Source organism: Camelina sativa, chromosome 4, assembly GCF_030686135.1.
Source record: "Camelina sativa cultivar CO46 ecotype springtype chromosome 4, ASM3068613v1".
NCBI lineage: Eukaryota > Viridiplantae > Streptophyta > Magnoliopsida > Brassicales > Brassicaceae > Camelina > Camelina sativa.
Window position 1 is genome coordinate 21829250 of NC_141883.1, and position 13550 is coordinate 21842799.

Consider the following 13550-nt stretch of genomic DNA (forward strand, 5'->3'; position numbering starts at 1 on the left):
TGATAAATCGATGTACACGTGTCGTGGCGGCGAGTGAGACCAGGCCTCTAGATATGTTACACGTGGATTTCGTACGTCCTGAAACTGAAATCCTTGCGTTTTAGTTTCATGAGTTGCCTTAAGTAAAAAGGATGTCTACCAACGAGAAACACATGACTGAATATAAAGAACAGAAACGTCAAGTAACTCTCAGTTCTTCAGACAAAATGAGGAGTTAACTAACTCTTAAAAGAACACACGCCAAACACAACAAAGAAGAGTAATTCTAACTCAAGACAAGAAAAAGAGATTGTCATTTGGGATTATTTCTGTGTTTGATTCAATGAAAGCAATCTCAAGAAGACATTGACTTCTTCTTCTCTTCTTCGAGCTGCTGAAGTTCAGTCAGTCTTTCAGCCCAAGCTCGGTCTCTTGCAACAGCAGCCATCTTACGTTCCACTTGCTTGATTCTCTTCTTCCTCTTTGCCTCTTGCACCAGCGCTTGCCTCTTCTTTTTCTCAGACTGTGAAAACATTAACGACAACTCAAACTTATCAGTAAACGAAATCTCTCTCTTAGAAGAAAACCTAAAAAATAAGGACAATTGCAGATTTTTTTTGCCAAGAAATGGAAACAAAACAGAGATACACCCTTTTATTTTCCCCCTAGGCTACTTATGATTTCTCAGCTTTTTCTCGTGTGCACAATCTATGGATTCTCAACATTCCAAGAGATATTTCATCTAACAATAAGTAGAAATAACAGCCTAATAATATCAAACTATGTAACAATCATAAAGCTATCAAATTTCTAAAATTAAATAAAAGAAAGAAATCAAACCTACCAGTATAAAGGCACGACGCTGCCCTATGCGCTTCTTCGCATTCCTTCTCTTTACACTGCCCTTATTAGGATTGCTTGAAGAAATTGGCTCGCCAGGTGTATATTGAACATATGCATAAGGACCTGCAATGTCCTCAAATCTTGTAATTTATCTATACAATCCCAACCACAGATCCTCTCTCTAGCTATATCAATTTTATCAGTAACAACACAAGTTGAGCTTTTAACACAATCACAATCCACTAAAACCACACCAGATCAACACTAAACCCACGAAATACTAATCTCTAAACAGCATAAACAAAACACGCCTATGAAGATTACACTAACTCCGTTCTGAATCACACAACACAACAACACTCAATCCCAATTTCACAAACAAAGCATCAATTTTTGCATCCCCAGACTAAAAATGAACAAATACAAACCATAAAAATTCGATTTTTATGGTACAAAGCTAGTCATCAAAGACAAAAAATGACAAACCTAGAGGTTTCAATTTGGATCTTTTCCTCTTGGGATGAGTCATGGGTCGTCTCTTGGGAAGCCGAGTATCAGTTAAGCTTAAGCTATGGAAATGGTTGGTCAATGGAAACCATGGTAACCTCAAATGAGTCGTCGATCCACCGAAGAAGGAATATAACTCAGGCTTCGCAGCTGGAATCGACGCAGACGAGTAGTTAGCGGCGGCGACACGCGAAACTAAGGTTCTCGACAATGGTCGAAGTATCGATCTGATTGCTCCGAAACCCATTTTCACCAAAGCATCAGCGAACAGATTCCGATCCGAAAAGCTGATGAATTTAACCGATCAAGCTTCGCAAATTTCACCGAACGGAGAAGAAGAACTCTTCGCTGAACCCTGAATAGCCTACTCAAAACACTAATGGGCCTTATGGGCCTATAAAGTCTGATTGGGCTCACAGTATGTCACGCACATCAAATTAGTGATTTTGTATTCGATTACTGTCTATAATAATTGATTTTAAATCAATAAATAGTAGAGACTAGATATTCACCCGCGGTACACCGCGAGTCTATATTTTTTCATAAATAAATAATATAATTTATTCATTATATAATCTATAAATGTAATTATAATCTTTTATAATTTTAAAATATACTATAGCTTGAATAAATTAATTATGGATTGTATAGTTTCATGTAAATTTTTTGCTTTATTCTATAAGGAGAATATCCTTTTAATTTACTTGAGTCAACAAATATAGTGTTATGTGATTAGTTACTTTTGTTTACAATATAGGAGTAATAGTTTTTTTTTATTAAATATTTTATAATTATATGTTTATACTATAATTTTATTTGGTAATTTAGGTTGTTTAATCCATATATCATTTTAACAAAGTTGTATTTATAGTTGTGCAATTTGATTGAAGTGGTGGAGTATTTTTTGTTTGTATAGTTGTATACTTGTATTTATATCAATTGTTTTTTATTAGTATTGATCAGAAATATATAAAATAAAATATTATATCATTGTTGTATGGTCAGGCTAATATTTTGGACTCCTGTCTTTTTGTACGAAAGGCACAATTTTTTTTTTTTTTTTGTCTCCACCGAGTGAAGCAAAAGGTCTCCGTCAAAAATTATGTCTGAATTTTTTAAACCTTATCATCTTCCTCTATCTGGTTTTGGTGGATCTGAGAAATAAGTCAACAATTATGTCTGTATTTTTTTTTCCTTATCATCTTCTTCTATCTGGTTATTGTAAATCTGAGAAATCAGAACTTCGTTGATACTATTAATCTGTTATTCGAAGCTTTCATCTCCATAATTTCATATCGGTTTCATCACCAGAATTCAAGAACTGAGCAAATTATCAAATAGTTCCAGGTTAATTAATCTGTTCTCTCTGTCGTTTTTGTAAAAAATTGTTTGCGAATTTTATGTTGGGTATCACATGTCAATAAGATTGGTTGTTAATCAGATTGTAGATCTGCAAATTTGGAAAGTTGCTAGGTGAGGTTTGCGGCATCGACGATTCAACTATTATAATGTGTTCCAGGTAAATTAATTTGTTATTTCATATCATAAATAAATTTCTTTGTTTCCGATCAAGGTTTTGTTTTTCCCATGTCATATCATATTGATTGTTTATAAGTCAGTATCTATGGCGTAAATTGTAACCTGAATTCTAGCCTTTCCAATCTAAAAACCACGGTATTCAGTGATTAGTTTCTATAAAATTCATTGCAATTTAGAAGACTTAAATATAAAGATACCTCAAGAGAGTTTTTCAACTCTTGAATGTTTTTCCTTGGCAAAGCATAATAATCTTCATTTTGAACAGGTACAATCTCCAAATTAGGTACTCTCGCACGGTACGTGAGAGTAAGGCCATCACTTGGCAGACTATTAAAATAAACAGTTATTAATATATATAGGTAATGATAAACCAAAATAAGTAACACTATTGTTAGAAACAAATTGGCATACGCTTGTTTGAGAATGTTAACTTCATGTATCTCAGGATTAAGATGGACTTGAGAAGCATCAAAGGAATTAGATAAATTTCTAACACCTGTTTGAAAATAAGATCTTATCATCGTATTGCTATTTGACTTAGATGAGTTTAAATAATGATGAAGTCTTTACCCTTGTAGGATTTTATCTTCACAAAGCGGAGAACACAAATGATGATGCTTCCATCAGAATGTTGACATGATCTGAAAACCCTCTCGGCAAAGGAACCCCATAAGGTACATGTCATCCTCTCATCTCTATACAATAGAAGAAGTATATCGATTAGATAATATATTTATGTATAGATAGTATAAGTATCAATATATATAACTTCATTGTGTAAGACATAATTACGTTTCATCTCTAAGCTCGAAGTCAAGCCTTGTGTTTGGCTTATTGTTGGCTTCCAGATTCTCCAACTCACCAACGCTTACAATTTGGCCAATAGCATCTGAAAATTATAATATGGTTAGTAAATCATTTTTACTGGAAAGTTGTAATGAAATATAAATCTATATATACTTACCAACCAAAATATTGGGATTAGCTTCCCCACTTTGGATCTTCCGAAACTTTGTTAATGACAGGAAGGTAGAGTCAGATACAGGATCACTCTGCAACACCAAAGTTCCGGTGATGAAGGCCATCTTGTACAGATGGGTAGTTGGTCTGAACTGACCAGTTGCGTAGCTAAGTCCGAAAGTCTCAATGAAAACCCAGTTACCAACAGGGAGCCTATTCGCATACTTGGTAACCAACTCCTTCTTAACTGATGCATGAATTTTTTTGCCCTACAATGTGTAGATATAAAGTAATGTATTAGTTGAACCAAGGGAGAATATGTGGATTTGTTTCATTAGCAAAAGAATTAGAGAATTTGTTCTTACCAGAGAATCTGAGACAACCAACTCAAGAGATTCACCAGTACTTTGACACCATGCATGGAGTACCTTCACTTGTACCCTCCAGGCGGTCTTGTAGGGTCTAACATCTTTTAGGAAGGCAAAAGTAGCAGCCATCGGTTGAAGAAAAGTGTTTATGGTTTCTTGCGAGTATTGTATGAATGTGGTTGCTTATGTTAAGTCGGTTTGGCAAAGAAGTCATATTTATAGGATTATGATTAGGTCGAGTAAATGAGATTCGTTTAAGGAGATGAAATATTAGAGTTAGCGAATAATCAGGGAGATAATGAGTACAATTTCGATTTGATAGAATATTAGTGGAATATGAGATATTTTGGTTGTAAATGTTGTTTCTTTGTTTTGATATTGAAGATATGTTGGATGTCAAAATATTTCCAAATCAAGAAGATCAAACGGAAATCTCGACGTCCATCAAATCGAAGGCGAGTTAAACTGTTTCGTGCAGTTTTATGGAAAGATAAGATTGAAATTAAGTATCCGAATTTGATTTCATTTATTTTGTAATTAGTTAATTCAAAAAATTTAATATAATGGCAATTTTGTAAATAGGTGGCAAGTTCAGGATTTATTTGTTAAATGTACTTGCAAAATGTATATATAGATATATAGATATTATTGTCTCCAAGTCTCATTAAAAAAATATTGCGAGAATTTATGTGTATATTCCTTAAAAATAGTAGTGTAAAAATATGTAGCTGGAGGAGGAGACTTGAATTGTAATTTTCATAACCATTTTAGAATTTGGGTTTATACGTATACTACATAAGGAAATAAAATATTATACCAGTAACGACATTAACTCGACATATGGAACCATTTTAGTAATATATAGATATAGTTACCTTATAACAACAGATTAAAAATCCAAATGAAAATCTTCAATCCATTATAAATATACACCACTAGCTCTCGTTCATTTTAGCATAAACAGCTTCATTTTTTTTATTTTTTTTTGTCACGAGTTTACAAGAAGGTGACCAAACATGTTTTCGTCAAGTCGTACAAAAAACCTGGTCCGTTTTCAATCTATCATTCGATAATCATATCATTATGTCTCATATTATCATTTGCTAGTTCGGTTCGTTACATATTCGAACGTTTACTTGCAGACTTGTGGGTTTAAAGTGAACACCAACTCCCCTGAATGGCACAAGAGCATGACGAAAATCCTTAAGAAAATCAGAGGTTAATTTGGTTCTTTCTTCTATCTATAAGCATATATCGTATGTTTTTGGTCGACTCAATTCTCTTTTTGATCATAATGGTTTAGGAGGGAATTTTTGGATAGACGTGGATGAAGGAATGGCATACGTAACGGGTCAAGGAGATCCAAACAAGCTACTAAAACTTATGGGTTCGAAGAGAGGCAAAGATGCTGAAATGGCGTTTGTGAAAACCGGAACACATCATCATCGACCTCATCATGATCCTAACTTTTGCAACAACTATCCAAGTTCTTTCTTTGGTGGGCAATCAGCAACGCCATATTGGCCAGGGTACTATCCACAAGGGCAGGGAATGGTACCTTTTCAACAATACCCATTCGGATATAGTAACTACGGTTATTATTAAACCTTTTGCAGAGGATTTTTTTTCTATTACATCGAGATGGAGCAAAACCCTTTATTTATTTTTTACTAAATTAGGGTTTTAATTCTGCTTGTATCCGAAAATCAATAGTTTTTTGTTTTCGTTTTTTGAAACTTTAGATGCATGGATATTCTCTCTGCGTTTTATTATTATCAGCGGAAGAGAATCTAGGAGAATTGATTTTCTCTTTTTCTTTTTTGTTTTGGTGTTTTAGTTTATTGTATGAATCCGATGATATTCATTGATGTTAAGGTTCTTCGTATAAACTTTTAAAGAATGGTATGTTTCTGTTTCAAGTTTTTGCATTTTTTCCTTCAAGCTTTATGGATATATTAATTACGGATTTGCTAGGTGTATTTGCGGATGCAATTTCTCGTCTTTCCTTAGATGAAACGAATTCATCAGACTAAAGTTTCCCGGTAACATTATCTTATTTATTAATTAGTACCAAAAGATACGAACAAAGTTCCTATATACTATTCACTGTTAATTAGTGGATATATACTTATTGTCATTCGTGTAGATCTTTGGTAATTTATTACCATAGGGAAAAAAAATCCAATCTTGAGTCATAAGGGAACTTCAATGATGTTGCCCAAAAAAAAGCCTTCGATGGTCTTACTGTCTTGGAACCCACATGTTTTCAGGTTACTCGGTATCCAAACATTTTCCTCATCTTCATTGCTCAAAGTCATCTTACCAACATGAGAAGTTACATTCTCTTTGGGAGAAAGCTCTCTTCTTATTTACGCAAATTGCTAGAAATAGATTTCAAGGACAGGTGTAGCGGGTATAGTTTTCTAATACACATTAAAGTATAAAACCAGTAAAAGCAAAGAGATTTGCAGATTCAAATATTTCACTAGGCACAATATTATTAGATGAGTTTAGACCAGGATCATAAGAAAGGGCGAACGACTTATAACATCTCAATACTAGTAAAGCAATTAATTCAACATCTTAAGATATAAAGACTGGTTAAAGCTATAAATAAATGCTTAAGAAAATGTTAAGCCAAGTGTTTGGTAATGGTAGACTGAAGCTCATCTTTCCTGGCCCCAACAACCTTGTCCAGAATATTCCCTTCCTTCAAGAACATGAAGGTTGGCATCGCCTCTATCGCCCAGTCACTCGCCACCGACTGTTCCAACAAAAACATAAAGGATTGTGATAGAAGAAACCAAATTTTTCTCAAGAAAAAGGGAATTTTGTTTGGTGAATATACCTTCAATTCATCAATATCAACCTTGAGAAAAAGCACATTGGGGAGCTTCTTAGCCAAATCAGCAAAGAATGGAGCAATGAAACGACATGGTCCACACCAAGAAGCCGTGAAATCAACCACCACCTTCAACAATTTACCATTTCATGAATCATATCATAAAAATTGAAAACATTACATGTATCTACAGGTAACATATTTCTGGGGGTCCCTAAGTTTCACAGAAACATGTATAGTGACTTGTACTCTAGTCATTATGATCTATCCATTACATAGCGTCAATATGAGAGAGATCAAAGACTCATAAAGCAAATCCAAACAATCAAAATCTCAAGTCCATACCTCAACAAAAAAAAAAAACTCAAAATATTTGGGAGAAGGAAAATTACAAGAGTTTTGGAGTCGTTAGCCTTCTGGAGTTGCTCGTTCCATGACTCAACGGTGTGGCACGCGATCACTTGTCCCTCTTCCGAAGCCATCTTCTCTCCGTCTCTCTTTCTCTGCTCTGTTCTGTTCTGTTTACAATTATACTTAGCAAGCGCTCGCTCACTTTTCACATATGTATCTCGTAGAGTCGCCTTACAAATCATAGTTTTTGCCATCAATATTTTTCTCTTTCTCCTTTATTCGACGCGTGATTTTGTTTCCCATAATTACACCCACCAAATTTTTGCTACTTTCTTTTTTTATCCAAATCAAATATTCACACTTTACTCCTTAGATTTATACTTTGTAACAAATTAACACACAAAAACGAAAATTGCAAGTAAAAAAATATTCTGTAGACATGAGTTGTCTGTACACAACCAGCCTTGGTCAGTCCCATTCCGACAAAAAGTTCACACATTCAAACCCAATTTCTTCAACATCATTCATAACTCTCTAACCAGATACTTAGATAAATCCAAAGCTACAGCTGGATTAGTTTCTTGAAACAATAGGTTCCCATGATGAACCAACCAATAAGCAAAACCGATACAATAGAGCAGGAAGCTATGAAAGTCCAACCACCAAGAAAGATTCCTAAAGTATAGACTATGACTGGAGGCAACAAGGACTTTGCTATAGCCGCTTTGCTCACCCAACGTCCCTTAAAGAACACAAGTGCCGCGAGATTCACCACGTTCCACCCGCCTGACCTTACCCCTAGACGGTTCAGGTTGTTGGCTACGAAAGAATGACAGTTGCATGTGAATATGTTATATGCGTGGTGTTGGTACTCTTGTGTGGCTTTTCTCAGTGCACCATCCCATGTTGGCTCTTTCTCATCATGACTCTCTTCTTCTTGCCCATATCTGCTCTCACCATTGAACATACATGAGCCGGAAGAACAAGAAGGATCCTGGTAATGTTACTACAGTTGTTAGTTTGCATCAAAAGTGGAAAAAAATGAAAAGCCAGCTTCTTGCAAAAACGAACCTTTTCGGTTTTGATTAGAATATATCGAGAAACAGATCCAAATGCGAAATTATCAACACAAACAAAATTAGGTCCTGCAAAGTCGAGGATGACACCGTCTTCTCTGCAAATACCCACATGGCCAATGAAGGGAACAAACCACGAAATGAAGGGGAGAGGTGTCCAGACAATGCAGCATGGGAACCTGTCCCTTCTGGGATCAATTTTCATGGAATCTGCAAAACCAATCATCATCATCCGATGTTCTGAGTCTGCAGCTGCAGCTGTCTCTCCTCCCATTTATCAAACTCCAGGTAAGGTCTATTAATTTGATTCTCTGTTCACAAAACAACATGTCCAGTGATCACCAGGTAAGTAAGTGTAAGTAAGTAAGTAAGACTCAATACTGGGATAGGGAATCATCATCATCTTGGCCTATAACAAGATACACACAAGTGAACTCTATTAGAGTTATAAACCAGAAGAACGATTTCCCAATAGTTGCACAACCTAGTAGAAGTCAAGATATTGTACCAAAATCAATTCATTCTTCTATCAACACATTGAGCTAATACCACATCTTCTACACTATATGATGAATCCATAGAAAACACCATTGAAGATGCAAACGAGTCAACAACATCGAAGCATCTCATAGACCTGGATTACGAAACTTAATTCATACTAAAGAATAGATCAAAAACGTACCAGTTCAAGCGATAACAACGAAGATAAATCGGATCCAAAACACTGCCTTCTCGTTTAGAAGAGTGATTCGTCACTGCCTTTTTTTTTTCTGGGAATTTTGTTTTGTTTGTTCTTCTCTCGTTCATACGAAGATTACGAACGATGGGTAAACTAAAAGAAAGAATGTGTTTGGCTACTTGTTTAAAGTAATTCTCTTGGGAGGATATCTTTAACCTGTTACAAGGATAGGAATATCTCGACTCTCTCTCGTCGCGAGAAAATAAAACGACATAACGTTTTCGTCAACTATTAAATAAAAAACGGCAGGCTGTTTAGCTATGTTAAAAAAACGTCTGATATTAGAATACGACGTAGTTTTCGAACCTCCCGACTCATCATCATCGCTCTCTTTAGGCTTCTTACCAACTGATGCAAATCTGCCATTGATATATACACACATCTGCTCGTGGAGGTTAGGCAAAGAAAGATGAGGAAACGCGATTTGGCAATTTTGATGCTCTCTGGGTTTGCAATATTCTTCACTCTTCAGGTGATTTACACATTAAAATCGTCTTCTTCTTACTCTTTCTTAATCCACAATTATAGCATGATAACTTCGAGAACCCTTGATCTATCTGTTTACTAGAGAAAGCTTTGAATTTTCCTCTGTGGGTATAATTTTAAAAGTCCCAATTCAACCCATAAGTGATGGTTTTGTTTAGCCTAGGTTGTACAATTTTTTTCAGATGGAATCATCTATTGAGTTTGATTGTTGATTATTGCAGCACGAGGGTGATTTTGCGTTCAAAGAAGCATGGTTTCATTTGTATGATGAGTACCCAGTCAAATACGAAGCTGATCGTCTCCCACCACCTATTGTTGCTGATCTTAATGGTGATGGTAAGAAGGAGATCCTCGTTGCTACTAACGATGCTAAAATTCAGGTAAATTACTATTTGTTTAAAGTAAACATTTTTTTTTTTCTGATTTCAATCAATGATGTGAGGTAAGCTTTAAGTGCTTATGCGTTTCTCTTTTTTTATGTGTTTGATTTAGGTCCTGGAGCCTCATTTCAGGCGTGTGGACGAAAGTTTTAGTGAAGCGCGAGTTCTTGCGGATATCTCTCTTTTGCCTGATAAGATCCGTGTTGCGTCAGGGAGACGTGCTGTGGCCATGGCCACTGGTGTTATTGATAGGTACTATAAAGATGGAACTCCTCAAAAGCAGGTTGTGGTCGTTGTTACCGCAGGTTGGTCTGTGCTTTGCTTTGATCACAACCTGAATAAGCTCTGGGAAACGAATCTGCAGGTTTTTTTCTTTTTTCCTTTAATCTTCTTCATTCTTTGTCTAACGTTCCGCATAAATGTTTACCTCTGTTCAGTATTATTAGTTCTCCGTTTACTTATCTTTGCTCGTGGAATGACAGGAGGATTTCCCTCATAATGCACACCATAGAGAGATAGCGATTTCGATAAGCAATTACACATTGAAGCATGGTGATACGGGTTTGGTTATTGTTGGTGGACGGATGGAGATGCAGCCATATGTATGTTGGAGGAAAAAAATTCTTCTGTTGATTACCTTTCTATCTTCCATATATTTATTATCCATTGATTATTCTTTTCGTTTTAGAATCACATGGACCTGTTTGAGGAACTTGGCATGACAGCAAAAAATGCTGAGCAACACAGAAGAAGTGCTACTGAGAATCAGGTACGACTACGTGATAGCTTCCTTGGACTGTTTCTTAGCTGTGTATATCTGTGGTTTCTGTACGCATTTTCTCTAGAACTGAACATTTATGAAGAAAGAGCTACTCATTTGTAGTTATGCATATTCTGATATTCCACTGTGCATAAGAACTGTGTTTGGACTGTTTAGAAGAACTTTAAGCTTCCTTTCAGGCCTCTGAAGATACTGGAGCGATAAACTTGCGTCACTTTTCTGTCTATGCATTCGCTGGCAAGACTGGCGTTCTTCGATGGAGTAAAAAGACTGATGTTAGTTATTTATTCTTTTTGGCTAACTTCTTTCTCTACAGATTTCTTAACTATATTCTTACCTGCAACAAATTTGGTTGTCAGATTGATAGTATATTTTCTTTCTTCTCATCTAGGATGTTGAAGCTCACACCTCAGATGCATCACAGTTAATTCCACAACACAATTACAAGCTCGATGTGCATGCTCTAAATAGCCGTCATCCAGGAGAGGTAAACTCGTTTTCCATTGATCATTGAGCGATATAGTTAACCGTATCGTAGTTCTTTCTTAAGAGATTTCTATTGCAATATCATAATATGAAAGCTTTGCTGGACTGAAGTTTGAGTGCAGGGAATTTAGAGAATCAATTCTTAGTGTCATGCCCCATCACTGGGTAAGTCTTATGCCTCAAACTATGTACTTCGTTAGTGTAATATGCTTAGAAAAATTGTTTCAAAGTACATCGTTGTCTTTGCATCAGGACCGACGTGAAGATACATTATTGGAGCTTGCTCATTTCAGGCGACACAAGAGGAAAACATTGAAGAAGCAGGCTGGTAAGTCCACGGCTTATCCGTTTCACAAACCTGAGGAACACACACCCGCTGGAAAAGACTTGTCGAAAAAAATTCCAAAATTGATTGGGAAGGCTGCACGCTATGCTGGCTCGGCAAAACCCAAGAAGGTGCAGCTCTTGTAAAACATAAACTACCCACATGAAGAATACCAATATTTGTTTATGATAGCAAAGCAACATATTGATGCAGGGTATGCAATACATTCCGACTATAACTAACTACACGAAGCTTTGGTGGGTACCTAATGTTGTTGTGGCTCATCAAAAGGAAGGGATTGAAGCTATTCATTTGCCTACTGGTCGAACTCTTTGCAAGGTAGGTCCTAGTAGCTATGCCTTTAGATCATGAACAAACTTATTATTTCACATACCCATGATTTACGTTGTCAACTTATTTAAATTCGTCCTGTCTCCAGCTTTCTCTACTTGAAGGTGGACTTCACGCTGACATAAACGGAGATGGTGTACTCGATCATGTCCAGGTACACACATCAAACCTACTACCGCTTTCGGTTCATTGACCTTCTTATGGATCTTCAGTTTAACGAACATAAATTCTGTATGTCCACCTTAGACTGTCGGAGGCAATGCTGGAGAGAGAACTGTAGTGAGCGGATCAATGGAAGTGTTGAAGCCTTGCTGGGCTGTGGCAACCTCAGGCGTTCCCGTCCGCGAACAGCTCTTCAACGTGTCCATCTGCCATCACTCCCCATTCAACTTCTTGCACTACGGAGATTATTCACGACACTTTGCCCAGGCAAGAGACACATCTACTCTCGAGATTGCAACTCCCATTCTCATCCCTAGAGATGACGGACATAGACACCGCAGAGGAAGTCACGGAGATGTAATCTTCTTGACAAACCGTGGAGAGGTACTTTTTTACTTTCTATATATGACGACCCAATCTCTTAATTTCTTGAACTTTGAATTTCGTTTGATGAGCGCTCATCGCTGCTCCATATCAGGTGACATCATACACGCCTGATGTGCATGGCCACGACGCAGTCTGGCAATGGCAGCTTCAGACAGAAGCCACATGGTCGAATCTCCCGTCTCCATCAGGTTTAACTGAATCAGGGACCGTGGTCCCAACTCTGAAACCGTTCTCGTTGCGCATTCATGATAACCAGCCTATGATCCTTGCGGGAGGAGATCAAGCAGCGGTCATCATCTCTCCGGGAGGAAGTGTATTGGCTTCCATTGAGTTACCGTCTCAGCCGACTCATGCACTTGTCACTGATGACTTCTCGAACGACGGTCTAACGGATGTGATTGTGATGACATCAAATGGGATTTACGGGTTCGTTCAAACCAGACAGCCAGGGGCTCTGTTCTTCAGTTCGTTGGTGGGATGTCTCTTAGTAGTTATGGCAGTTATTTTCGTTACACAGCACTTAAACTCCATTCAAGGGAAGCCTCGACCTTCCTCTAGCTTTTGATAGACACCTACCTCCTCATAGAGTTTTCTTCCTCTGGACAGAAGTTAAACCGGCCGGTCCGATTAGCAGCGCTTCACCCTAACCGGTTTTGGTAAACCAAACAGGGAACTGTTGTACCGGTGTAGATACAGTGCCTTATTTCCTCCTGGTTTCGGCTGTATAACTTTATACTATGTAGAATTCGGAGTAAACATGGTAGAGACGAGTGTAGGACTTAATTTTTCTTTCAGTTTTGATGAATTGTTGTGACATTTTTAAATTAAAAGAAAACTTCAAAACGAAACAGATTTACCGTTTACGTTTCTTTCGAAATATATCGTAGTTAATTTTTCATGGGACTCATCGTACAATTCGATATTTTAAAACAAAAGAAAACGAAATAGGTTAAGTAAAAATAAATAAGTAGGCTTAGCTTGGCAGTAA

General features: G+C 36.8%; 6 protein-coding genes and 1 long non-coding RNA gene across 13 annotated transcripts; 3 read left to right on the forward strand and 4 right to left on the reverse strand.

Moving 5' to 3' along the window:
* Positions 1–136: 136 nt before the first annotated feature.
* On the reverse strand, positions 137–1777 carry LOC104780931 (uncharacterized). Its single transcript, XM_010505474.3, has 3 exons — positions 1309–1777; positions 824–945; positions 137–502 (listed from the first exon to the last, which is right to left on the reverse strand). The coding sequence occupies exons 1-3, from the start codon at positions 1574–1576 to the stop codon at positions 335–337; spliced, it is 558 nt and encodes a 185-aa protein (XP_010503776.2). The 5' UTR covers positions 1577–1777; the 3' UTR covers positions 137–334.
* A 547-nt stretch (positions 1778–2324) lies between these two features.
* On the forward strand, positions 2325–4880 carry LOC147946075 (uncharacterized). Of its 7 annotated transcripts, none has more exons than XR_015596988.1 (7): positions 2325–2676; positions 2771–2848; positions 3134–3174; positions 3447–3542; positions 3717–3774; positions 3854–4056; positions 4581–4880. It is a non-coding gene; the product is annotated as an uncharacterized LOC147946075 (long non-coding RNA). The 7 variants fall into 7 exon arrangements; XR_015596986.1 differs by having other exon boundaries at positions 2329–2676; positions 3134–3227; positions 3314–3542; XR_015596990.1 differs by having other exon boundaries at positions 2329–2676; positions 3134–3227; positions 3314–3542; positions 3894–4056.
* Positions 3416–4325, reverse strand: LOC104780934 (replication protein A 70 kDa DNA-binding subunit A-like). Its single transcript, XM_087510492.1, has 4 exons — positions 4194–4325; positions 3833–4097; positions 3661–3757; positions 3416–3563 (listed from the first exon to the last, which is right to left on the reverse strand). The coding sequence occupies exons 1-4, from the start codon at positions 4323–4325 to the stop codon at positions 3416–3418; spliced, it is 642 nt and encodes a 213-aa protein (XP_087366618.1).
* Positions 4881–5212: 332 nt separating the features above from the next.
* On the forward strand, positions 5213–5885 carry LOC104780933 (uncharacterized). The gene is made up of 3 exons (XM_010505476.3): positions 5213–5242; positions 5339–5414; positions 5500–5885. The coding sequence occupies exons 1-3, from the start codon at positions 5213–5215 to the stop codon at positions 5799–5801; spliced, it is 408 nt and encodes a 135-aa protein (XP_010503778.1). The 3' UTR covers positions 5802–5885.
* A 775-nt stretch (positions 5886–6660) lies between these two features.
* LOC104780935 (thioredoxin H1) lies at positions 6661–7687 on the reverse strand. Its single transcript, XM_010505478.3, has 3 exons — positions 7431–7687; positions 7045–7167; positions 6661–6960 (listed from the first exon to the last, which is right to left on the reverse strand). The coding sequence occupies exons 1-3, from the start codon at positions 7641–7643 to the stop codon at positions 6829–6831; spliced, it is 468 nt and encodes a 155-aa protein (XP_010503780.1). The 5' UTR covers positions 7644–7687; the 3' UTR covers positions 6661–6828.
* A 94-nt stretch (positions 7688–7781) lies between these two features.
* Positions 7782–9329, reverse strand: LOC104780936 (protein RTE1-HOMOLOG). Its single transcript, XM_010505479.3, has 3 exons — positions 9148–9329; positions 8461–8776; positions 7782–8383 (listed from the first exon to the last, which is right to left on the reverse strand). The coding sequence occupies exons 2-3, from the start codon at positions 8737–8739 to the stop codon at positions 7952–7954; spliced, it is 711 nt and encodes a 236-aa protein (XP_010503781.1). The 5' UTR covers positions 8740–8776; positions 9148–9329; the 3' UTR covers positions 7782–7951.
* Positions 9330–9437: 108 nt separating this feature from the next.
* LOC104780937 (uncharacterized) lies at positions 9438–13410 on the forward strand. The gene is made up of 13 exons (XM_087510493.1): positions 9438–9676; positions 9912–10070; positions 10183–10434; positions 10553–10672; positions 10759–10839; positions 11031–11126; positions 11243–11338; positions 11449–11502; positions 11590–11793; positions 11876–12001; positions 12102–12167; positions 12260–12559; positions 12654–13410. The coding sequence occupies exons 1-13, from the start codon at positions 9614–9616 to the stop codon at positions 13125–13127; spliced, it is 2091 nt and encodes a 696-aa protein (XP_087366619.1). The 5' UTR covers positions 9438–9613; the 3' UTR covers positions 13128–13410.
* The last annotated feature ends 140 nt before the right edge of the window (positions 13411–13550 follow it).